This window comes from Lagopus leucura, unplaced genomic scaffold (assembly GCF_019238085.1).
Source record: "Lagopus leucura isolate 7727_CA_CO unplaced genomic scaffold, USGS_WTPT01 Super-Scaffold_100027, whole genome shotgun sequence".
NCBI lineage: Eukaryota > Metazoa > Chordata > Aves > Galliformes > Phasianidae > Lagopus > Lagopus leucura.
In genome coordinates, this window is record NW_024962278.1 from 5216013 (window position 1) to 5242785 (window position 26773).

The 26773-nt window shown below is 37.9% G+C and overlaps 1 protein-coding gene across 1 annotated transcript; it reads right to left on the reverse strand.

The window, feature by feature from the left end:
* Window positions 1-480: 480 nt before the first annotated feature.
* On the reverse strand, window positions 481-23019 carry GABRA6 (gamma-aminobutyric acid type A receptor subunit alpha6). The gene is made up of 10 exons (XM_042880700.1): window positions 22982-23019; window positions 22700-22818; window positions 22386-22453; window positions 20799-21019; window positions 20604-20686; window positions 19913-20056; window positions 19373-19525; window positions 16258-16517; window positions 3982-4242; window positions 481-539 (listed from the first exon to the last, which is right to left on the reverse strand). The coding sequence occupies exons 1-10, from the start codon at window positions 23017-23019 to the stop codon at window positions 489-491; spliced, it is 1398 nt and encodes a 465-aa protein (XP_042736634.1). The 3' UTR covers window positions 481-488.
* Window positions 23020-26773: the final 3754 nt, after the last annotated feature.

Here is a 26773-nt window from a genome sequence, read left to right on the forward strand (position 1 = left end):
TACAACAATGCCATGGGCCTTCAAATCCCTTTCATGGGATTTTTTTTAGCATTATTTTGGGGCCAATTTTGACTGCACATTAGTGTGGGTCCTTGCATTTCAGTGAAAGAATGCTAATTCATATGAGTTCTGAATGTGGTTTCCTTGAGTAATCCTCACTGCATTTAGGAGAAATAATTCTATTATTGATATTTTGTATCAATGTAAACATTCAATTATTTGTAACAGAACTACAAGAAATACAAATGTTTTCTTTGACCACTGAACGAAATAATTTAACAATAAATTCTATATTAGAATCACCGTAAGAAATCAAAATTTTGTTGGAACTCTGTGCAGTTTCAATCTTTTTTTATTTGTCCAGTGTTTGTTTCCAGGTGATATCCAGTATGAGTGCTCAGTGTTTGAAAACTGAGAGCGCTTGTTTCCTTTGAAGTTATTTTAACTCCAGAAGACCTTCAGTGATTTCTTTTAAGCACTGCTGTTCTTCAGTTGGTCTGATGATTGTTTCGGAGGTGCATTGCAGTAGGTTCAAAAAACTGGAGGAAGATTTAAGAGAGAAGTTTAAGCTGTCATTTGTCAACAGTGTAAGTAACCAACAACATCGCCTGACTTGTGGCTGTCTCAACAGGTTTAAAAAAGAACTACATTATAAGGGAGAATCTTCTCAGAATCTGATGCTCGTTAACTGTATCATCAAAGCTTAATTGTACGTACATATAGTAATGACTGCTTCCTACTGAACGTCATTTTTCTAGTGTTCAAACTGAAGCATAACGCATAATTTGCATTAGGTACTTCACAAGCTCTTGTTTGTCTGTCCTTCTTTCTTCCCACTTGACCGTTCATCACTGGTATTTCATCTTCAACCTGCTACATAACTGATTTTCTGCCATGATACTGTGCTCTGTGTGTTCAGCTTTTGTCTGGGAATCAGCACATTTACCACATTCAATTCCATTTTACCTTCTGTCCCCAGTCATAAAAGCTGGCCTCTCTGCCTGTTTTTCTGTTGTTTATCATTAAAGCTTTAACATCATGAGCTGAACACAGACGTCATTCTGTGTTTTATTACGTTAAAAACTGTAACATAGTATGATGAATATAAAACATTGGGACAGGTTACTTTAGGAAGGATACATGTAAGGAGATGCAAGAACAGTGCATGCATTATGAATGACGTGACAAACAGACCAAGACTTATAATTAAAAGGACATGCCTTACATTCTAATTCAGGTATGTTTTAAAATTATTAAAATAGAGCAAGCATGCAATTCGCCTGTCAAAATCACTGTTATAAACTAGTGTTCAGCTCTAAGACCAATCAAGATTTAAGAAATAAATAGTAAAAAAGTGTATGTGTGACAAAATAAAAAGAATAGCTTCTTCCTTTATTGCTGGACTGTTTGGTTTTTTTTCTCCCTTCAGGAGCTTCGCTATTTGGATAATCTGGACAAATATGTATTGCTTGTTCCTATGTAGAGCTTTCTCTGGATGGCAGATACAGAGAAACACATGCCATAGAAACATGTGTATTTCATTTTCCATGGATGTCACATCCTTAAACCTTTCATACAAATTAATTACAAACTGACCTTATGTAGTCAGGGAGTAGTAATTCCTCTTAGAGTAATTTTAATGCTTTAATTTTTCATATAATAAATGGGACAGCCCTGCTGCCATTATTAAACATCTGTCAATATTTCTGCACAGGAAATTTGTTTATTTTGGTGAACTGATTCGATATTTTTCTATTTGTTTTTTAAACAGAAGCCAAATGAGCTCTAATTAGTGACTCAAAAAGAAAAAATTGCTAGTATACCTGAAATATTTCACAAAATACACTCTTCTCAAAGAGTCATATTTCATAACTGAGTAATACCTTATCAATACTAATCTTTTTGGCTTGAGACTGTGACTGGAGTTCGAGTGGCTTTTAAGAATGCCATGGTTCACTCACCTAACTTTTCTCCTCTGTTTGAATAGAAAGGCTTACTTTTTTAGAAGTTGGTTTGTTTGTTTTTTTTTTTTTGTTTTTTTTTTAAGCAAAAACAATCTTGGTTTTCCATGAAAGTAAGAACTGGTAAAAGGATAAAGTGCATCAAATTAAAAACTTACCAAGGTATATCATGATTATATCAGTTACAGCTGAGCACAGTAACAGGAAAATGTAATTCATGAAGAACTTGAGCGATGGTTTATGTAACTGTTTAATTCTTCACCACTTAAATCACCCTAGCTGTTAATACTGTTCTGTTCTCTAAATCTTGTTGCTGGATTTCTGTCATTCTATAAGAGTCATTGCATTTCTGAGCAGGTTAGTGAGCTTGTGAAAGTGGGATTGTAGAAGTATCTACATTCAGCTGTAGGTCTTAGTTCTCTGAGGTCTTTTAGAAGCCTAGTTCTGGTATAACTATTAATATACAAGGTAAATATAAATATTTCATCGCTAACAAGGGAAAATGGCAACTATGTTCCAGGCATTTCTATATCCAAAATGGTTGAAGGAAATCACTGAGGTTATGGAAGCTACACAAGCTAAGAAGCTGGCCTCTAAACAGAAGCTGTAATGAATATACGAGAGCTTTATTATATTTTCCTTCTCTGATTGATATAAGTAATGTGCACACTTAGTCAATGTTTTAATAGCAGGATCAGTATCTCTGGCACAAATACTAAATTTAGCATTGGACAGATTTTGAGTGGCCAGGAGGTAGCAGCTGTGACCTCTTGAGAGAGACATCTGCAGGAACATTTGCAAGAGACAGTGCCTCCTATCTTCCTGCCCTCCTGATTTCACATAAGCTGCTTGGCAGCACAGTCCCTCTTAGAGAGATAGCATTTTCCAAATCACACTAGTAGCAAAAATCAGTGAAATTAGGGGCTAGTAGCCTCTGCTTCAAGTAGTGTCGAGATGCCATCCATTAGCTGATCAGCACCATCTTGTTACTTTGAACTGCAGTATCTTCTGGCTGTCCAAGAGATTTCCCTTGGCCTTCTTTACCTCTAGTTTAGGAAATGAATGTTAAACTTGCACACTGCTTATATCAGATTGCTAGCCCCTGTTATTATTGATACAGGGACTTTGTGCTTTCAGTACCGTCCGATTGCCATCATTATCTCTGTAGCTGTCCTAAATAAAGCTAAGTGTACCAGTCATTTTGACTGCAGTGTACACTGAGATTCAAAAACTCTATGGCAACAAACAAAGCAAATGAATATACGTTTTTCAACAAAGAGATGGGGCCCCATTAGTTGTGTTTAGACAAAAATGAAAAAATGAAGAATTAAAACATTAAAGACTAGAAGTTTAATAACTGCTTGAAAGCACAAGCTAATCAGTGACTGTACCAGAAATGCTCAGTCTTCAGGATACACAACTTTTCTACACTTCACAGATATCTGAAGACTCAGTAATTCTCAGCTAGATTCAGACAAGCTTAAGCAAGGAATTTAGCAGCTTTATTGGCATAAAATGGTTCCATTATAAGGAGAAAGAGGAAAAATTGGTTTTAAAAAATGTAAAAACAAGGACTCTGAATTCACAAATTGCATGTTGCAACTGTCTTAATATCTTAGCAGATATTAATGTTTTCCTTTTGATATTAATCTCTTGCTGCATTGTTGCAACAGTTAATTTTACCATTCCCTGTTGCAGACAGGAAGATGAAAAAATGGGAGATTTAAGATTGATGTGTTGCTGAGAATGGTGTCATACATCGTCTTGCATAATTTTCCTCGTTCTGTGTTCTGTCATAGTATAGAAGGGTTTACATTTCTCACTTTCGAATAGGCTTTCTACATTTTAGTGGAAGTGACTGTTCTTTTTTAGAGAAAGGTAATATAAACTTTACTTAGAAAGTACTGATCAACTGAAGTTGCATCAGCAAATGAACGATTTAAATAATACTGGCAAACTAAACATGTTACATTTATACATTACAAGCGTATCATTATTATTCTGAAATTTCTATACTCACTTCCATAGTGTCTTTTGAAAGGTAGACAACCCAGTATACCAGGTTGAATCCCGCAAACGCCACTGGAAAGAGGATCCTAGAATATTGGTCTATTTTACTTGTGCCTCCAACTGGTGGTGGTGCTGGGGGGGCTGGTGGAGGAGCAGACACAGGTTGACACTGGGATGCACTGTTTGATATTATGCTTGCTTCAGGAGACTGATCTGCCTGAGATGTTACGGAGTTTACTCGCTTCTTCAGGTTACAATTGGAGTCAGAATGCTGAGGAGAAAAAAGAGAGAGTTGATTTGTGGCTTCAGAAATCTTAGGTTTTCTGCTTGTTACTTTTCTCTTCTATCTATTACTCATAGAGCAGAAGACGAATACTCATCCTAACTGTTAGGGGACTATTTTTATTTTATAGTAAAAATTTTTTGTGTATTTTGTGAAGTACTCATAGCAAAGTCCAATTATTCTTCAGAGAGTTGTATAACAGTTCTTAGAATTTACCTCTTAGTTGCTAGGCTGACATGTGTGTTCATTATGTACAGCTGTTTTATCTGGGGACCAACTTGCCATTTTTTTCCTATGATCATAGAATCATAGAATGACCTGGGTTGAAAAGGACCTCAAAGATCACTTAGATTCAACCTCCCTGCCACACATAGGGTCACCAACCACCAGACCAGGCTGCCCAGAGCCACAACCAGCCTGGCCTTGGATGTCTGCAGGGATTGGGCATCCACAACCTTCTTGGGCAACCTGTTTCAGTGCTTCACCACCCTCTGAGTGAAAAACTTCCTCCTAATATCTAACCTAAATCTTCCCTGTTGCAGTTTAAAAGAGTTTTACAAGAGCTTAGAGGTCAGAGCTTTCTCCTTTTTAGTAACCGTAAGACTTTACTGATGGCTGAGAAAATGCACAAGAATTCTTAAAGCATCATATTGTTTTTTATTGTTTTTGTATGAAGTACTCAGGTCTTCTGACAATAGGGAGCAGTATCAATTCCTTAGATTCTTACAAGCAGTGTAACATTTTGGTTGAGTTGATGTCGGAAGTTAAATCAACAAAAGTTGGCAAAACTTATTCCCAGATTGCTGATGAATAATACTGTGTAACGTAAACGGTTATTCCTGGGTTTGAATAAGCCTGGGTTTGAATAAGCTTTTTGTCAGCAGGAGTATGTAAGTTGCTCCAAAAGTAATGCCCCCTATTTATTTCCATGGAAGCTGCAACAGACACAAAGAAGACAGTACTATTTGACAGAACAAATTTTCAGCTACAGAAGACTATTTTTCAACACAGTCACCATTAGCAATGCATTTTTGCCAGCAATGAACACAAGCCTGAAAGCCACACTTGTAAAAATCAGCACCAGCGGAGATTGCCCACTGTTTCACAGCTTTGATGATGGCTTCATTCCTAGAATACTGTTGCCCATGCAGTCTTTCATTGTCTCAGATGGAAAATGGAAGGCACACCGAATCCAGACTATATGCTCTATGTGTTGTACAACAGTCCAGCCAAGACTGACAATGTGCTCTACACTCTTCACACTGGGGCCCGGTATTATTGTACTGCAAGAGCAATGTTGTCTTCTTCTCAGGCCTGACTTTGGAATTTCAAACCTTCAGCTTAGTCAGCATCATGATGTAGTGATCAGAGTTGATGCTTAACCCAGGTTCCAGAAAATCCAGGAAGGTTATCTGTTCTGAATATGGCTTTACCATGCATGTTACCTCATGAACTGAGAACTGTGTCCTGAACTTTTCTTCAATGAAGAATTCACATGTTGCTACACCCCACACTGCCATTTTGACTCCAGTTCATAGAGGTGACATCGTGTTTAGTCACCAATAATGATATGATCCAGGTTCTGCTCCTTTGTGAACATTCATGGGACCCACCTGACATAAACTTTGCAATATTGCAAGGTTTCCACCATCGTTTCCAATATATTAGTCAATATTCAGCTCCATAAGAAGTTCTTTGGTTGTAATCTGTCGGTTTGCATAGATGAGGTGATTCAGACCCTCTTCATTTTGTGGTGTGACAGCTGTGCATGGCCATCCAGAACTTGGCTTATGTTTCATGTCACTGTTGCAACTGCTGATACGCACCATCCACCACTTCACTGAACTCACATTCACTGTTTGGACTCCAAAAATATTTGGTAAGGGTCATTGGGTGCCATTTCTTCCACATGGGGGAATTCAATTCCACACCTGTGCTCCATATGCACTTCCGTGTCAGATGCCATTTTGTCAGACTGCCCTTCCGTTGCCATCTGTCACACAGCAACAAAATGTAGTGGAATACTGGTAGGTGGGAACGTTCAACATCTACTGTCATCCCATGAACATCTGCCTCTGATGTTGTGGTCTAACATAATAAAATAGGAGATATTACTTTCAAAGCAGCCTTCATAGATGACTGAATGAAGTTGATGAGGAAAATTTTAGGCAGTGTAAATAATACACAGTACAACAGTGTGTAAGTAAATTTAAGCAGAATAGTAATGTTCAGGTGGTTCAAGATAGCACATCAAAGTCTGCAAAGTAATTGTTTCTGAGTGATTTAATTACAGTCATTCACTGAAATTATTGTCAGCATTTTAGGGGTTGATCCTGTAGGATATCCGTGCAGGGAAACAGATTTTAGTCAGATAAATGATGGGGTTAGTAGAAGGAAAAGAAACATTTTCTGAAATAGACTGCCTACACATGTACTTGGGCAGAATATCTAGATAAAAGATGAGCATTATCAGATATTATCCTTTTAACAGTATTAGTGCCAGATTGTGAGAAGAAGTTAACACTGCTATAATGTAATGCTAAGTTCTCCTCAGGGATGGATGGACCAGTATCTGCAGAGATTAGGGAGGATGGATTCCTTACAGCTGAATTTAGTCTACATAAAAGGCAAAGATTTTTGTTTCTTTGTTTGTTTGTTTGTTTGTTTGTTTTTTAGGTATTTTTGTATATACGTATATCTTTTACCTATTACCTCTTTTTACTTGCTATAGCCCTCCCCCTTGCACTACAGATTAAAATGTCCTCTTCTGGGTTTGCACCTCTCTGGAATGCAGATATTTGTTTTTATATTTCCCAGTTATATAGCAAGTAACAGCTTTAAATGGAGGATGATCTACAGATGTGTCACAAAAACAGAAAGAGGGTTATCCATTTCCACTTGCGCTAATCATCATAATAATCCCACTCTATATACAGGCTGACTGAGCCTGGGCCACTGCTTTTCAGTCAAGTTGCTGTTCCATTTTGCTTGTATGCCCTATGTTGAACTCAGCTGTGGGAGTTGTAAGGTAGCTTGTTTTTCGCTTTGCTGCAAGATAGCTTGACCTTCTATGGAGAAGGACTGATTTCTCAAAAGAGAACCATAGACCTTCTCATCTGCAATATTCTGAAATAAGAGGGTGAAATTCTGCTCTGGATCACTCAGGCATGAATCAGAAGTTACTGTGCTGATGTGATGGAGTTAAAATAGTTGGCAGAGCAGGCGTAGCACAGGGTCAGTGGATTATGTTGAATATTGAACATATTTTAGAATCCAGAAGTAGTGAAACCATTGTGATCCTTTGGATAGGCACTTAAAAAAGAGTAGCCCTGGTCATAATTCTATTTATTTATTAAATTTTATGTGCTTGATATGATTTCACTGGATGATTTCAGAGTAGATAGGAGGGAATATCTGAAGTCAGCTTACGTCCTCAGAATCTGGGGAGAGCACTGGCTGATTATATGCCTGCTTCAGTGCATTTTTATCAATTGAGTGATATTAATAACTTCTCACTAACTAACTAAAATAATTTATTTCATTATTCAGAAAGGATTTTTACTGCTTCAGTAATGCCACAGTTGTTTTCATTTATTCATTTATTTATTTTTGGCCATGCTCTTCAAGCGCTTCTATAAACTATTAAGAAGGTTCCTAAGTAATTTCTTACATAACATGATCTGTGCAAGTCCAGAAAATAAGGGTCAAGACTATTTTCTTGTCTACCACAACCCAAGATACAGAAGCCTCAATTTATCTGAAAAGAGTAATTAACATGTTTCTCAATTTGGCAAGTGTCAGCAAACCAGTTACTGATGTAGAACAACCCATACTTTTCATGAGAATTTACTATTAAACCAAGAGGAAGAGGCAAGCAGGAAGAGATAGCATCGTTTCTTACAGCATTTGCCTTCTGAACAGCAGCTGCAACAATTTGTCTACTATTTTTAGATTTCACTGTTCCGTTTGACAACAAATCCTACCTACAATGACACTGTGACAATTTGGAAAACACAAAATACAAAGAGCAGAAATGAGTGCTCTATTCCAGTTCCTGTTTTGCACACAGTCACTCAAATAGTGAAGACTGTTTTACAAACAGCATAAGCAAGAACAGGAAGCCTGAGACATGGCACACTGGATCATAATAAAAGAAAGCATTTTTATTCATTTATTGAAACTTGATACAGAAGAGTACTCTTGCACTTACACAGAATGCTAGCCCCATCAGGCAATTGAACTTGTCACTGAATATGACTGCCTAGTGACACAGCACAGCTTACAAAATTGATGCTTAATGTGAGGTACCATAAAACTGGACAGAGATTGGTAGGCATACAATCTAGTAAGGTATTGTCCAGATTCTACTGAGGTTTTGCAACTCAGCTACCTGATGCCCTAAAAAACTCACAAAGTATCCTTGGCTGTAAAGATGTTGCTGATCTCTCACAGCTCTCATCAATATCACTAGAATTTGCTCGTGCTCAGAACATCTTAGGAGGCTCTAAGTAAATTGTTCTGCTTCTAGATATAAAAAATACAGCATATATAACTTTAGACTAAATGCATTTTTTTTCTCTTTTCTATAGATGCTAATTGTGGTGAATGCTCTAAAGATAGTTCTAAAATATGTATATTTTTACTTCTCTGCTGTTCTCTTTTGTTTATACTGCAGATGTGTATTCTTACTTAGAGTTTAGCATAGGGTCTAGCAGTGGAATATCATACATATGTACGTGAATACTGACTATTTTAAACATATGTATGCCCTTACTTCTCTCTTTTCTGCACTTACATCCCTTTCTGCTGTGACTACCATGCACTAAGAAAGAGTTTTCATAGAATAAACTCTGAATGCTTAGAAAAAAAGAACAACTCTCCTTTTCTTTGAAATTTATTGGATTAGGACTATTGAATTTTGCTGGCATCACAATAGAAAAAAACAACAACAACAACAAAAAAAGATAAAAACCCTAGGATCCAAGCTCCATGTCTGTACAAGGCAGAAAACTAAACTGCATATTTTTCCCTCCTGCCTCTCTCACCATCTCAGCAGATGCAGTTTCAGTAATTTCAGTGATTCATATTACGTACATGAAATCACATACTAGTAACATAGCTCCCAAAGAGCAAGTTAAGCACAGTTTATCTCCCTAAATCCTTCTCAGACTTGCTTCTAACATACAGCAGCATGATCTGTAAAACCTCTGCTTAGTTGCTGAATGATCTATATGCAGCACCTTGCAGCAGGGAAGTTCACTACATTATATAAGATCTTTTTTTGGGCATGCATTAAGGTACCTCCATATTTACTGTCATGTGACATGTCATGTGCCCATGTCATGTCAGAGATTTGTTATAACCCATAATTTAGATACTCCTTTACATATCTCTTTTGTGGGATATGATTAAAAAAATGTGTGTTATAAACATTTGTAAACAGCATTCTGCATGCTTAACAGCTGAATGTAGTTTAGGCATCATTAATAGTCCCTAGATTCAGGCATCTCTTTAGGCATTCTAAATTTTCTTTCTTAGGCATATTATGAGTAATTAGCCACCACAAAATTGTTTTTTCTTTGTGCTTTACCCTGGTAAAAGGGCTAAATCAATCAACTGGAGCATGGTAAAGCCATGTTCAAATTCTTCCTTAACCTGCAGAGGCTGAAACTCATGTCTCTAAAATTATAGTCTAAGCCTCAGGTGAACGTGGTTAGGGGAAGAGTGTTACTTCATTACTCATTTCAATATGATTGTACCATAGCAGAGTCTCTTCCTAAAATTTAGACATAGAACATCATAAAACTCATAATTAGCACAGAGCCTCTGTCAAAATATATATTTATGTTGAATTTAAATATGCCATCATGTTTGGACTCTTTAACTTATCAGTGTCAGTCTAGAGCAATCCCTGATGTTTAGTGGGAGTCTGAATTGGAAGTAAGGAGAAAGGAATGAAAATTCTGCCAGTCTGCAGTACAAACAGCACTACAGAGCTTTTATCCTTCTGTTATTTGACTTACTTTTTTTCACCAACCCCCTGCAATAAAAAGGGATTAAAGTTCAACACTGAGCAAAAATATCTAAAGCCAAGGAAACAAATTTTCCATCTGTATTTTTTTACATACGACTTCAGCTTCTTCTCAACCTTCCTTGTGCACTGCATTTGCTCTTCCAATCAGATAAGTATTTAATTTTGGTGGAACCTATCAATCCGCATCTACTTTCCTTGTAAAGATGACAAAAAGTCAATACAATTGCAAGTTGTTTCTTGTTTTAAATAGCCTACTTGATACCCTACAGTTGCGCAGAAGCAGAACGGTCTCTTTAATTTGATGGAAAGTGCCATGTTCTCAGATAAGGCTTTTAATGCATGTAGATTTTCTAGGATGATTTCATAAAGGGTTGTTGATAATCTGAATAGAAGTGCTCTCCTTTCAACTGTACTACAGTTCTCATTAAACATACTCACTGTATTCTGACATAATTATATAAAACTAAATCCTCTATACAGAAATGACATATGGCTGCTCTGCAGTTGGGCAGGGTTGTTAAAGAGAATGAGAGTCCTCTCCTGCTCAAGCCATGTTATTTTGGAAAAGAGGTACAGGGCAATGTGTAGGGACAGGAAAGCTCTGCCAGCAGCATTTCACTGTTCTGTGCTGTTTTCTGTTAAAACAGTGGGCCTTTTAGAAAACAAACATAATCAAACAACCCTGTAACAACCTTTTGTCTGTTACATGTAGTGTCGTACATGGAAAAGCTTTCTTTTAATCTACAGTATTTTCTCCCTGTCCTGGGTGCTCCCTGAACATCTTGCAAATCATTACTTCAAATGGTGCACTCCAACCAGTATCACCAATTACCCTTGCCCTGCAACTCCTAGAACTAGAGAATTACTAGATAAAGAAAGACATAATAACGAATCAATATGATTAATGTAAGAAAGATATATTTGAAATGAATTAAAAACCAAATGCCAAAATGCTTTATGTACATATATATACATTTAAAAAAAAAATTGGTTTTGACAAGCTAGAGCAAGCTTGTCATCACCATATGAATAAAAGGAGGCTTCTGTCAGGGTCCAGATGATCACCCAGCTTGTTGCCATCATATTTTGGAGTGGAACACCCATAGTTTTGTATTTCACACAAGGATTGCCTGCAGCTGACAGAGAGTGCAAGCCAAATTCTGCTCTCAGTTAACTGAGGTAAATAGAGTGGCTTGCCTAGAACCAGAACAGGCATGCTGGGCTGTCATCAGTTAACAGGGCAAGCAGTCACAGCACTGTAACTCTCACTGCAACCACTCTATTCCAGAAACTTTACGAGAATTTCTCCTACTTCATTAGAAAAATAGAGCAGAATTTTGTCTTCTGCCATCGTTATTTTCTGAATGTACAGTTTCTGGGGGGATTTAATAAAAACCTGAGAAAACGAGTTGTTATTTGAATAAAGCAAGATTTTGAACAGATTTAAGTAGATTCAAGAAGGTTTTTGGATAGCATTTTGAAATACTTTTTTTTTTTTTTTTTTTTTTTTTGCAGGAAACACATTTAATTTGGCATTTAAAACCAAAAACACAAACAAACAAACAAACAAAAAACTGAATATGTTCTGTAGATACTTTATCTTGGTGAGTTCAGGCCTTCACTGAAAGCAACTAAAGCTTCCAACAGTTTTATAAATTCTTATTTTCATTTGCATGAAAATTTTTTCTCTATGCCTGCCCTACCTGAAATAGTAGAAGATGTAGAAAGAACTAGTTCAGAGAGGGTGCAGATATTCCCACCACAATGTCTTTAGCCATATTTCAGGCAATTTTAGACAATATCATGTATAAAACATATACATCCTTGCTCCTACTACTGCTACAAGTAGAAGAGTTGCAATGGCAGTTTTGCAGCAGTGAATGTTTCCTAATAAGAACATCTCACTTTTCTACTTTCACCTCTGGATTCCCCAAAACTAATTAATTCTTTACATTTTTCAGAAATTTTCTCAGTGTAAAATATCATCTGATATCTATAAATACAGAAGACAAGAAGCATATTTGACTCATTGTTCATTATTCTTCATCCTCCAAATGACCCTCCATGTATCTAAAATCCTGACACCTTTCACACATTCCGAAAATGAAAGGCAAATAAAAATACTAGCATTGTAAGTGGATGGAAAACTTCACTACTCTGTGGAGAAGAACAAGCAAATAAGTAAATAAATCACAGGCTAGGGGGAAAGTAAGGTACTAGAGCCCAGAGCATGTCTGAAGGGAAAGATCTTAATTTTTAATTTTTTTTTTAAATATATGGAGCAGACAATAAGTTACAATGATTTGAAATGTGTAAGATATGGATTTTAATATATTTTATCTAGTGAATTGGAAGAGAGAAGGAGAAGAGATAATAAGAGGTGCAGGAAAGGCAGGATAAATTATGCAAAGGATAAAGAATGAGAACTGTGCATTGTAGAAAGAAAAGTGAAGAAAGAACGTAGGGGCAAACAAATGGAAAAGGCAGAGATGAGGAAACGTCTAAGTGAAATTCAGGACCTCTGAAACAGCTCCTAAACCTACAGTAAGAATGGAATATTAAGTTGTGTGCCTTACTTAAACAGTTTGAAGATCAGTAATATAGCTATAAAGGAATAGAGTTCAGTGCAGGATGATGATCCTTAAGGAAGCAGACATACACTCATGCAATCAGCCTGTGCTTACTACATTGTTAGCACTCAAATCAGCTAGTTCAAGTCTGTTTCAGCTGAAATTAGATTACTGAGAGCATAGGATGTTCATCTATGTGACAATACAGAGAAACTCTTTCCCATTTGCCTTCATCTCAAACAGGAGTATGAGTAATTACATAGATGTTTTTTGAAGCCTGTTATCATGTAATTAGTCCTTTTTCCCACCATGCCTTTCTGAAATGAAACCTTGGAAATCCAATAGTGTTAACTAGCTGAAGTCTTCTGGAAACCATTTTGACTGTATCTTCTTTCCTCCATTGTTAAGTACTCATCATTTTTATGATTTCCTTGATTTTTCTTCTAATGCAGTGGGGATTCTCAGAGAGAACTGGGCCTTTAAGAAAAATGTGTTGGACTTAATAACACTTAAAAATTACCATTCTAGATAATTTGAGCTCTGACCAAGAGTAGCACTATACCATTTTGTGGATAGTGTGGACTGCCTTAGAGACTAAGTTTACCTAAGACCTTAGCATTGCTGGTTTTACTCTTCTAAATCTCTGTGTTATTAGCTAATTGGAAATAATTTTTTGAGGAAATGGTTGCAACGTGCTTGCTAGATGTTTTTAATATTCCATTTTTTGTTTGCTTTAATTTGGAAAAACCAACAAGGAAATATTTATAAAGTTGGGAAGTTGTGTCTTCAGTTTAGCTCTGTGATTTTTTTTTGGATGATATCCTTGATAAAGAAACGTGAGCTCTTACCATTTATTTATTTTTATTAACTTGCTCAATAGCTCTTTTTAAAATTGTGCTTTGTATTGTCTGCAATGGTATAGAAAACACTAAATCTCATCCACAGACTGTGGAACAACTGCAGTCATTAGGAATATATCTGGGCATATGTAGAGGGTTGGTTTTGAAACAGTTGTCTATTAGAGATCTGGGAGGTTTGGTGGGGCAAATGCATCAGCAGTAGCGCATGCAGAGCACCTCAAACCAAGTTTTCATATTACTAAGCAGGTATATTAACAGAACAAATGCAGCTTTTATTTTCTTTGAGGAAACCACAACATAATTAACTCGAATAAGAAAGTGTGTATAGGAAAAGCTGTCAACCATCTCCTTTATGTAGATATTATCAGTATTTTCCTCATTCTACATAAGGTTATCTCTTTAGCAACTTTTATGATATCTTGTCATACAAAAAAAAAAAAAGTTATCAAAAAATAAAATTGCAGTGTTAGTATAATTTAGAGTTCCTTTGGTCTTAACACTGTTCTTCTCATTCTGTACCATTCTATAGCTACAGTATTCTGCTCACTCAATCCAGAGTACTTTTCAATCAAATACGGTACCACGGGTGGGGGAAAGCATGTTCTAATGTAAACATCAGCAAACATGTGCTCTCTTTTTCTCTCTCTTTTTTTTCTTTTTTTTTTTTTTTTTGTTTATTTTGTGAAGTTTTAATATAATTATAAAGCTTTTGTTTACTGGTTAAAATAAAAGAAGATTTGAAAGTTGCAAATATTGACAAAACTAAATCAGCTTTGCTTTTCTGCTGTCAGTGAGGTATCAGTGCAAGAATCTGTGAACACTTACATCTGACCACCTCTTTTTTTTTTTTTTTTTTTTTTTTTACTTTCTTTTATGTTTCCTTTATGTAATGGTGAATTAAAAACAAAATCCGTAGTTCAGAATTAAAATATATGAAGATTTGATTCTTCTACCATTTACACATTTAATGAAAATAAAATGCATTTTTTGTTTTCTTGTTATGTCTTACACATCTTTTCAATTTCTATTTTTAATATTAAAAAAAAAAAAAAAAAGTATTAATCAACAGTCCTATGGTTTTACAAGCTCAATACTTCCCTGCCAATTGGCCAGTGTGGGTCTGGCGTGGCCTTTATTCTTTTCCTTAACTACAGAGATGGAAGGAACACCACCCAAAGGAACATGGATAAGCTTGATAAATGGGACGGACCGTGTGAACCTAATGAGGTTCAACAAGGCCAAATGAAAGGTGCTCTATTTTGCTTAAGGCAGTCCCAGATACAAATACTGACTGGGAGAAGAAGAACTCTTTGAAAGCAGCCCAATGGAAAAGGACTGGCAAATGAAAAGCTGGATGTGAACCAGAGCTTGCAGCCTGGAGGACCAACAGTACCTTGGGCTACATCACTAGAGGTGGCAGCAGGGCGACGGATGGGATTGCTCCCTTCTGCTATGCCCTTACAAGTCCTCTGGTGTACTGCATCCAGGCGTTGGGCCCCCAGCACATGAAAGACACAGAGCTCTTGGAATGAATCCAAAGAGCCACAGAGATGCTCGGAGGACATTCTATGATTAGCTCCAATGAGGACCAGTAGCAAGATGCTTTGTAACTCTGATTTTGGTATTATATGGAACTTATTAATTATACATTTAACACTTTAAATGTACCAAAATGTTACACATGTAACAGTTATGAGAAAATGTGGAAAAATGATCACGTGAGTGGAATAGTGTTACCCTGTTACCCTGGTGTGCTTCTAGTCTCCTACTAAACTTGCAGACCCAATGGTTTTGGAGGGGTCATTCAAATTCTGTTATTCCTCTCAAAGTGGGTAATGTGGTGGTGGTAAAACTGATTCTGCAAACAGAAGGGCAGTACAGATACATTGCGAGACAACATTAAGTACTTATCCTAAAATGTAACAAATATTATTTACAAGCAATTCTGACATAAGTTTTTCAGTACTAGAAAGCTTTCTTATCTGTCACATGTACTGAAATCTATCCCTAAACTTTACGTTTACACTTTCATATTTTTTATTTCCCCAACCTTCCTCCAACACAGATTTTATGAAAGTAACAGATGCCAAGTTTATGTAAAGTATAATTTATCTTCTTCCAGATGACCCACTTATGGTATATGCCAGGATACTACAGTGATCCTGTGATCATCTGGCCTATGCACACATTGGTTGCACTGTACAGTGTCCCACAGATTCTGCAGACTTACTCAAGGGAATAACACAGCTGCCTGGCCACAATGCCTACAGCACTGCTCAAGGAAAGTATTATGGGTAGCAGTCCAGTGTCACTCCTTATACATATTACCAAATAAACATCTCTCTAGATTTAAATAAACAGTCTGAATAAATGAAGTATTTTCATTTTCTGAAAAAAAGAACCACGTCTTTGATAAATAGGCATGATCTAGTTACATAATTTGTTTCAGGTTAAGATCACTTTTTAATATGGTTTCACATTCACCACTTCAGCTGTCTGTCCCTATATGATATTTATTATCAGAAAAGCAAGCAATTACCGAGACAATCTCGTCCTCTGCCGGTACAGTTGCTGCTGATAGTGCTGCTGCCAGTGCTGCTGCCCTTGCTGCCTTCCTCATTGCTCTCTGAGTCTGAAGATTGGTAAAGTAGTTGACAGCTGCAAACTCAATAAGTGCAGAGAAGACAAAGGCAAAGCACACAGCTATGAACCAATCCATAGCAGTAGCATAGGACACCTTGGGCAAAGAATGGCGTGCGCTGATGCTTAAAGTGGTCATTGTTAGAACTGTGGTAATTCCTTGAAAATAAGAGAGAAAACAGGCATTAGAATTTTGCTTCATCCCTGTTGTACTTAAATTCATCTGTATGTATCTGTGTGTGTTTATGTACGTACATAGATAACATATAAAATCACTGTTCAAGTAACTAACAAGTCTTAAGTATTTCGTATTCTTACGTAATTCATGTTTAGTGACTCGAGTATCTAAAAATACACTTCTTTAATACATTAAGCAGACTGGAAGTTAGGATAACTACATGCTACAAGTTGCAGCTTCTTAGAATTGCAATAAAGCATGGCTATAACAAAACCCAGGCTCAGGCTCAGAAAAATTCTTTACTTGATGAGTTCCTAAGTGGAATGTTTGACAGCAACGTAAATTAACATGACATGATTTTCTAGCAGTTATGATCCTCCCTATCTCCCATTGTTGCATAAGACAGATTGTGGCTTACAGAACTCTCACTGAATCCATTGGATTTTTGCATTAAAATCAGTGGTGGGCTGTGAGCCTAATATTCTAATAATAATGTAAGCCTATTTCTAATAATAAGAGTTTGGTCTTCTGTACAGTGATCTTTAATTTCTGAATACATTTTGAAAGATTCACTAGCAGTGTATCGATTTGAATGCTCCCATAGTTACAAATATGAAATGATGGGAAAATGCACTTCTCTAAAACTTCTTATGTATTTTCACACACAAAAAATGTGATCATATAGTTTGTGAGCCCCATAAGTATTCTTCACGTCTATCATGAGCTTATTTTTTCTGTTTTGGAATGTACAGCATGAATCATGTGGGAAGTATACTTACTTCCCACTGCTCCCTGATACAAGTGCAAACTCATCTGTTAAAACATACAAGCCTCTGTGACTCATGTTTACTTATAATTATGCCTGCTTGAATCTGAAAAATACAGGTAAAGACAGTAAGCAGGAGAATACCCTCCTCTGCTCCTTTCTGCAGTTGGAAAAGGGTAGGTGGGAAAGTAAAAGGTGTTATCATGTCATGTTGCAATGATGAATCAATATGCTATGAATGATACTGAGTGGAAAGGATGCAGTGTCATTGCATACTGCAGGGTGACTTGATTATTCTCAGGATTTTTTTGCAACTCTCTCACATGATGTAGCTTGCCAGCTGTCTGAGATCAAGTAATTCTCAATGTCACTACTTAACATGTTTTAATGAAATGCAAATAGAAGATATATAAAAATATGTAGGATATCTACTTCTCCCAAGTCTGCCAGACTCATCTAATAACCTAAGTGCAACTATGCTGAGATAAATTTCAATTTCAGACGTCCAGAATGAACTTTTCAATATGATGCATGATTAGATTAAGATCTGCCTATATGCTAGTTAATAATAATAAAAAAAAGATATTTTCTGTGTCTGAATGAAAACCTTCTACAGCAGGAATTTAAACTTAGGAATAGGACTCCTTTTCTATTAGAGATATAGATAAGAACATTCTCAATGTGAATTTTGATGAAATTGTCTGTACTGTGGAAAACTCCTTTATCAAACAGAATGCCACATTACAGTTGGTAAAGTGTGTAACTGATGATTGTCTTTCCATTTTGAAAAATCTGGTACATAATGCAAATACTGAAATGCTACTTTTTCTTTAAAATTAATTTAAAGCTTTCTGTATCTGAGAAGTTACAAATAAAGCTTAATAACTAGATAATACATTAAAAATTCAAAATTTCTAGTAGGAGGGTAGAAGCTGGCCATGGATCTGTGCAAAATAAGATAACGTTTTGCCAAACTAAAAAAAAGATTACATAAAGGTACCTAAAAATGTGAAACAGCCATTGTTATATGGTTCAAAGCATTTAATACTTAACAGGTCATACGTAGAACCTGGCCTCAAATAACCATGCTTCCTACACGAAGTAATGTCTGATAACACCATGCTTTACAAAAAGATACATATACTTGTATATGTATAAGCATACCTACATACAGAACCTCCACACAAAATAAGGAATCTTGTATTGCCTATCTGCTGTTCTTTCCAATGTCACTATGATAAAGAGCACAATAATATCTTTTTCCTATATTTCATCTGTAAAGAATAGATGCTTATGAACATTAATTTATCTTACTACAATGTTATCTGCAAAAGATAACTGGCCTCCAATCTGGAGGTAAGTAGATTTGCTAAGTGATTTTCTCTGAGATATTGGTTTGGTCACATTATTGTTATTTTTCTACCATTAATTTCTTTCAAACCTATATTTTAAGAAGGTGTGCTTCATAAAAATATAATGTTGTTCAGTTTTGTCACAGTTTTAGAACATAAAAGCAAAACTGAAAAATCTTAACAATTCAGGTACTTGCAGTACGATGCAGAAAGGATGCTTACCTCCACATTTTTAAACTGGCCCTTTTGCTTAAACAAAGGTATTTAGTTTGGCTAAATAAACATTCTGTATAAATAGTTTTGACTCTGGTGAGAAGATTAAATATCATTTGGTTTAATTTTTAGTATATGCTTTTGTTCAATGGAAAGTGCTTTCTGTCTTTTCCAGTTTAAAGGCTAATGCCCACTAGATTACTGTAGCTGATGAATGCAGTGGATTGAATATAGTGATGAAGCGAATGACAAAGGAAACAAAACATGAGTACCAGCCACGGTTCTTGCTGGAACAGATTCTTTGTTGATCCAAAACACAACTTGAGACAGGACTACAGTCATGATGCATGGAATGTATGTCTGAATGAGATAGTAGCCTATTTTCCTTTGGAGATGGAAATAGAGCAGCTGAAGTGAATATTCACCTAAAACAAACAAGCAATGAAAGTGATGAATGAATGGTATGTATGACGTTGAGGTGTTCAAAGACCTTAATGCAGCATACCAAAGACTGTTCTGGCTGGAACAGACTCCTTGTTAATCCAAAAAGAGACCTGAGAAAGAATGACTGTCATAATGCAAGGAGTATATATCTGTATCATGAAGTATCCCATCTTCCTTTGTAAGTGGAAATAAACTGTCATGATTACATATTCACCTGTTAGGAGACAAGTATGTCAGCATTATTTTGGCAATGTATGAATAAACATTATTGGCTTAAATTCAACATACTGTGTCCTAAGGAAAGTACTGATAAGCTTTCAAGTGTATAATCAAAATAAATCGACAACAAAGGTAAAGTGACCTATGGGAAGCAGAGAAGAATATTAATTTTTACATATTGTTTTTGCTGGGAGGGGGAGGCCAGGGGAATTCTTAATGCGAGTCTTCTAGGAGACCACAGCTAAACTCTTTGCAAGGATTTTAGTCTTAAAAATAACAAAAGGCAATTACAGTAATGCAATTATAAACTGAATGAAAAAGTCTGTAATCTGTTTTCAAGATGGTTTATGTAGTCAGTAGTGCCTCTATGGCTACATCTTACCTGTGTTAGATTTAATTGTTTCGCTAGATACAGTTTGTCCTATGAGATCATACTGGAGGAGACTGGAAGACTCCTGTGGTACTTCTACAGAATGCAGAGGTCCTTTTTTCCATGTATAAATTATTTCACTTTTTGGGTAAGCATCTGAGTTACACAAGGAAAAAATACCAATAAAAATGATATGATTTATAAGCTATTAAAAAAAAAACAGAAGTAGCATGATCCCACTCATCCAATATCCATAGAAATTTGCACCCTACTCCAGTAAATTTAGCATGAATGACCAAATGAAAAAAACAAAAAGTACTAAGAGAATGCAGAGAATGGCTGAGATGGGAACTGAAAGGTACGAACTTTTGCTTTTAATTTGCTATTAAATACATGCATTGATTGCTACAGATCGTCTAAATGTTTTCAATTTATAAAATTAGACTTTAATAAATGTACTACAGATTTTATGACTTGTTAAAGGAACAAATTTGAGTACTAATAATTTGTTACAGTCATCCTTCAGAGAACATATCCATATGCCTAAGAATTGTCCAAGCTTTAGAGCAAAGAGTAAGATTCTAGTGTAAAAACTTAATAAAGACTTTCAGTGTCCTGGGATCTCACTTCTGATCTCATGTACACGGAGACATGGAGACCAACTGTATTACTATATGAAATTGAAGAATATAGAAAAACATACAGCTTCCAAACTTCAAAGGGCAAGCATGTCCATCCATTGGGAAGTTCACCAGTCGCATAGGACAGTCAGCATTAATGGTTAGTCTAGAAAACATTGAAGTAGATGACAGTCAAAAATGAATGGTATGCCGGAAAACTGTTGAATGAATGAAAAACAAAGCAAAGGTCAACTAAAAGCAGAAGAAAAAGCTCTCACCTCATTGTGTAAAGAATAGTTCCATTCTGCATAATTCTGAAAAGTTTGTTAGGAGTTGTCATATTATGAGCAATTGATTTTTTTCCATTTCTAAAAAACGTGTCTGGTGTCCATATTTTACTGACCATTAAATTGTTCAATCTCAAAATTTCTGTTGGCCCACCAAACTTCAACCTCTCATCAGTCCACGTCTGCCGGAAGAAGACATCCATTGTGTATTCCTATGGAAAATAAATAGATGAATTATATGTGAGGGTCAGCAATCCTAAGCTGCTGTATATAGAGTAACTCCATGAAAGACCCTAACACACATTAATGGCTTTTAATGTACTGCTTAGAGACCTAATCTATTATTAGATCTAATCTATTACTACTATTAAGTAACTGAAAAAAAAGGAAGGAAGGAAGGAAGGAAGGAAGGAAGGAAGGAAGGAAGGAAGGAAGGAAGGAAGGAAGGAAGGAAGGAAGGAAGGAAGGAAGGAAGGAAGGAAGGAAGGAAGGAAGGAAGAGTTCATAAGAAAAATATCACACTTCTTTGTTATTGTTCTAGAGGAGTTGCAAATTAACCAGAGAACAGATAACTTGATGTAAAAAAAAAAAAATAATCCCATAGTCCTCTCATAGAAAATAATTTAATTCAAAGTGACTGAAGTTGACGTCCAAAGAGAAATACAAATATCTACTTTTGTATCCTTTCAAAGTGTGAAAACAAACTATTAATATTTAGCGGCCAGGAACAAAAGCACATAATCGTGGCCTCTGTTGCAGCTTATTTTGCATAGTCATGAAGAAAGGACTGATGAGGAAAATATTAATTACAGTAACATTATGCTGACACGTTTATGTTAGATATTCTCAAGGATGCTTAATATTGTCCCAACCATTCAGAAAGGAATTACCTGAGAAAGTAATTCAGAAAATTGAGCTAAACCTTGGCAGGAGGCAGATATGAATGAAAGCACACTTTCTCTATGCTTTCTCCTAGACTGACTTATGAAGAGAGGTAGAAAAAGTTTTGGGTGCCTTTAGGGTCACACAGTGGAACACTGCCTTTGTTGAGCAGGTATTGGAGGAAGGGTACAAAAACAAAAGTAGTGACTGCAGTCCATTTCCAGGAAGACAGTGGTGATGGTTCACCCTTTCCCTGGGAGCTGCTGCCATAATCTGTGGAGTTTACCCAAGTCTGCAGCTGCCTGAATTTTGGGGCTCCCAGCGTGATGAGGAGCAGCTGTCACAAACAGCACTACATCTGCAGCTGCATGGCAGGAGATCTCCTACCACGCGGCCTCCTAGCCAACCTCCGTGTTAGCTGTTCATAAGGTTCAGGAGGCATCTTTAAGCTCTCCGTGTGCTTCAGAGGAGGTGAGCGCTGCCCTCGATGCCCAGCTTCATCCGGGGCCACGGGGCTGCACCGGGTGACTGGCACTGGGGAAATAGCTATATGCAGCTCCAGCCAAAGCACCCTGCCTGGCCATAGGGATTGTCAAGAAGATTAAAGCTCGTAATCTGCTCTAATGACGGACAGCTCAGATGCCACCGTAATGAATCCCGGGAAAGGAGAGCAGGGACAGCGTGCGGGGCCCTTACCATCTCCACGTCGGACACCGGCCCAAAGCTGGTCACGTAGATGTCCGTTTTGACTTCTGTCACGGCACCTGCGGGACACCGAGACGAGTCGGGCGCGGAGCGGAGCGGGGCCGGGCCCCGAGCAGGAGGCTGCGGGCTGCCGAGGCACGGGAACTTTGCTCCGCATCCCGGTTTTCATCCCCACCTCTTCCCCCCCCCCTCCACCACCCCGCTGTGTCCGGGCCGCGACCCTCCGCCAGCCCGGGAGCGGCCCGATGCCCGGGAGCCGACGCGCTCCCCCACCGCCCCGACGGGGCGGGAGTTTCCCCTTCTACCTCCAAATCCCGGCCGGAGCCTGTTGTCGTAGCCGTCCAACAGCTTGTCGAGGATGCGAGTGATGTTTTCCGAGTAGAGGTCCCCCCCGTCGCCTTGGCCCCCCAGCGCCTTCTCGATGCTGCGGGGAGAGGCGAGTTCCGCCGTCAGCGTCCCGTTTCAGCCCACCCGCCAGACCCGCGCCCGTCGGGGAGAGCAGGGCAGGAGAGGCGGCCCGGTGACCCCTCGCTGGCCGCTCCGCGTTGAGGGGATGCTTTGGGGTCCGGGGCGATGCGTTCACTCACCTCACAGCGACGCAGACCCAAGCGATGAGCAAAGCCATGCCTCAGGTCTGCGCGAGGACGCTCAGGTGCCCTCGGATCCGTCACCTGGAGCAAGTTTGGGCTCTCATCCTTCCTCTCTCGGCCGGCGGCTCCGCCGGGTGAGGACGCGGAGCCCGGCTGGTTCGGCCCCGTCCCCGCGGTCCCCGGCCGCGCTCTGTCCGTGCTGGGCGAGTGGGGGTGGCTGTGGCTGTGCGCGCCCTCCGGTTCCGCCGCCGCTCAGCCCGATGTGACCGCCTCGGTGGGGGAATTAGGGTTTGAAGGGACGGTGCGCGGTCGGAGAGCAGTGACAATAATCGAATAAGGCATTAGGGGAGATTAAAAGGAAGAAATCCACTGCTAGTTTTGGCATGGAATTAGCAGGGACCCGTTAGGAAATCTGGAAAAGCGCTGGCATCTTGCTGATAGAGATTATGTTAGAAATGGCCTCAGCTTTTATTATGTTTATGGTTCACAGGGAGATTATTATGCAGCTCTGCATCATTAGAACTTTGAAAAAAAATCCCCGTTTTCCGATTTTTGACCTGTCTCAACAGATTTCCACATGATCAATCCTTCAGAACTGCACTGAGGGCTTCAGTATCTCGCTGCATTAATATATAAACACTGAACATTCGGAGCTGGTTCTGGGTCAGGTTTTGAGATATTTTTTAATGCTAAGCTGTTTTGGAGGGTCACATACACAGATTTCACTTGGACATTAAAGCAGGGCATTACCAGGACTTCTGTTAGGACTGGAGCTCCTTACTGTAAAACCATGAGGATTGTATATCATTACTAATTTTGTCCTGATAAGTACTGGCTGGATCATTAGTATCTCCTCTTCCAGTAAGTGTGTTAATGTAGCCAGACCTGAAGGAAAATAAGGTCAGACTGCTCCGGCTTTTTCTGTGACCTTATTACTTCTTATAGAGCCAATGAATGATGTAGCACATATGTCATTTAGTTATGCCATAAACAAAGCAATTGGTTCAATTTTCTTTCCATATGGTTACACAGAGGAACAGGAAACTAGTCTGAAAGCAAATCAGTTGTTGATGTAAATTTTTAACACATGAAACACACTTGCATTACTGGCTGCTAAGAAAATGCATTCAATTATCAAATGATAGTAAGAATTTGAACAAAGCTCGGTGACATATATAGATGAAGTTCAGGACTGGGGTTCTGTGCACAAGTTTTGTGTTTGAGAGACTGAGAAGCTAAAAAAAGAGCAACTCACAAGTGAATTTAAGAAGGATTAGAAGCACAAGATGCTGTGCCATTGACTCCCTTTACCCATTGTCATGGAATAATATCATATAACTCACATAAGTGGCCTGGCTGCATATGGCCAGAGCTCCTGCTTCAAGCAGTTGTGAGACCAAATTCTTGTGCTGTCCTGGCACCCTGTTAGCACACCAAAGATGTATAAAAAGTCTGTCTCAAAAGTCTACTCAAAAGTAAGCTAGAATGTGAATCAGAAGAATTGAATGTTTGTCTGTTTGCTTATTTTTCCCCTGCAGAATGGAGTTTATTAGTATGTTCACTTGTTGGACCTAATTGGACCTGAGCATGGCCAGACATATAGTGCAGCAGCAGATGTTCTTGCATGACTGTGATTTTCTTCTCCAAAATAGGCATCTAAATAGTGCAGTCTTTAAGAAATTTAGTTTATACGCACATTCATGGAAGCCTACTTCATCACTTACTTAGATTGAAAAATTAGTGCTTTGTGGGGAGAAAGAAAGAGAACAGAACAGAAGCACAGTGTGAATTGAAATATCCTAGAAGTTCACTGTGCTGTTTATCCTTTTCCCCTAAGAGGACAAAGGAATGATTTCAACAGATAGACAATTCAGCATGTGCCTTCAGAAGAAAACTACAAATCATGACATTTCTCCTCATACAGGATAATTCTGTTGAATCCTAGCCAACAGTTAAAGTCTAGCAGTGGCATGTTTGCTTATCCAAGCTCAGTAACACTGCTGTGAGGAATAGCATACACCTCTCCTGCCAGCTTGCCTTACTGAAAAGGATAATTAACTGGAGTATTAAAGTTGGCATGGGTAGATTCTGTGCTAAACAAGTATTTCCTTTCCAGGCCCCAAGTTAGTTTTTATCTTGCTACACAGGGCTTTGCTCTGTCATTATGCTACTGTTGAAATGAGCTAATGAACGTTGTAAATAAGGAAGTATTAGCTGGAAGTTGGGAGTTGAATGTAATTTTAACTACAACAAATCAATGAGAGTTTGAGAAAACTCAGCTTCCTGTAATATGTGTATTGAGGAAGCTGCGGGAAAGTGAATATGGGTGTCAGCTTGAACACTTTCTGGATTGCTCTAGGTGCCCAATGTAAGTTCACAGCTGATTCCAGTCCAGCAATCCTTGCACGGCAGCATCCCTGACAGCAAGGCAGGTAGCTCGGGCAGGTGGATTGCAGTGTTTGAATGAGTCATGTAATTTCAGCCTGGGATTTTAGTACAGGAAAGTGACATAATAATCTTCACTAGGAGTTTGCAGAGTCAGAGACTAGCAAAAAAAAGATCTCAAAGCAATTCAAAATACAGCAGCCTATCTTCTAAATCCTAAAGAGTCCTTGCACAGGAAAGGCAGTAGAAGGGACTCTGCTATCTGTTGCAGAGCTAGATGGTGTAATGAGATGAATAGGTTTTGAATAGATTTTTGTCTATTTTATCTATATTTTTTCCTTGATCTTTCAGTTAATGTTTTCTGTTCTGTGGCTTTCAAATTTTCAAGAGTGAAACAAATGTATTCCCACTCTCAGCTTGAAATACTTTGGACCAAAAAGTTGTGTACTTTTCAATTTGATTTCTAATTATGAGAAGAAATGCTCATACTGTGGAAAGCGCAACTTCTTTTATTGAAGAAGATCAAACCACCAGCAAATTTTAATGAGACTGTGGTTATCAGGCCAGTTTGAGAGTAAACATAGCTGAGAACATTCTTAGGAAATCATTTTTTTTAAGTGTTCTGAACAAATTCCATGAAGGAATGGTGGTCATGGAGATAAAAGAAGGTTTTTTGGGGGAGACAAAGCTCTCCTGACAATAAGGAAAATATTTATATTATAAAGGGCTTGCCAGCTGAGTATGCTTTGGGCATATAAGCAAACAGTTCAGAAATCTGCTGAGAAAGTGGCATGAACCGGACAGCAGCTTGAAGGATGTGAATTGCAAATCAAGGAGTGTGGTGGCAGGATTGCACTTCCCAGCTGCTGATTTTATCAGCTAGTAGGATGTCATTAACACTGTGAGGAAAGATAATATTTCTGATTCATTTGGGTATGCTACTCCTGGAAATTAGACGAGTTTTGAGACAGGAGGAAACTTCTTGAGAAATTTGTTTGTTTGCTTGTACCTTGGAAGTGAGGAGTTCTGAAGTATATTAGATAGTAACTATTCTAGCTGAAGTTTCTCTGGCAGTTGGTGTGTTTAAATACGACAGAATTTGCCCAAAAGCTAAAAGACTGCAGCTAAGCTTATAGTATTTGTAGTTAATCTGATGGGTGCTAATTGTTCATCCCTGACAGAAACGTGCTTCCCCTGTTTTTTTCTCTACAGCATCTACATAGTAGATAAGAAATAAGCCTTTATGATGTAGCTATAGTTGCTTAATTAATTAAAGTGACACAGGAAAATCTTATTTTAAAAGGGCCCTTACTTTGTGAAAAAAAAACAGATTTCAAGGTTGTTTGTTTGTAACTAGGTCTATTTATTTCCCAGTGAAGAATCTCATTTTGTAGATGACAATCA

Bases quoted from the DNA above. Each gene is read 5' to 3' on its own strand.
- GABRA6 (XM_042880700.1), bottom strand. From the start codon at position 23,019: ATGGCTTTGCTCATCGCTTGGGTCTGCGTCGCTGTGAG. The intron at 19,526-19,912 runs GTAAGATGTAGC...GTCTCCTAACAG, and splicing joins AACAATTAAATCTAACACAG to GTGAATATGTAATCATGACA. The intron at 4,243-16,257 runs GTAATTGCTTGC...TTTTCTCCTCAG, and splicing joins CAGAGGACGAGATTGTCTCG to CATTCTGACTCCAATTGTAA.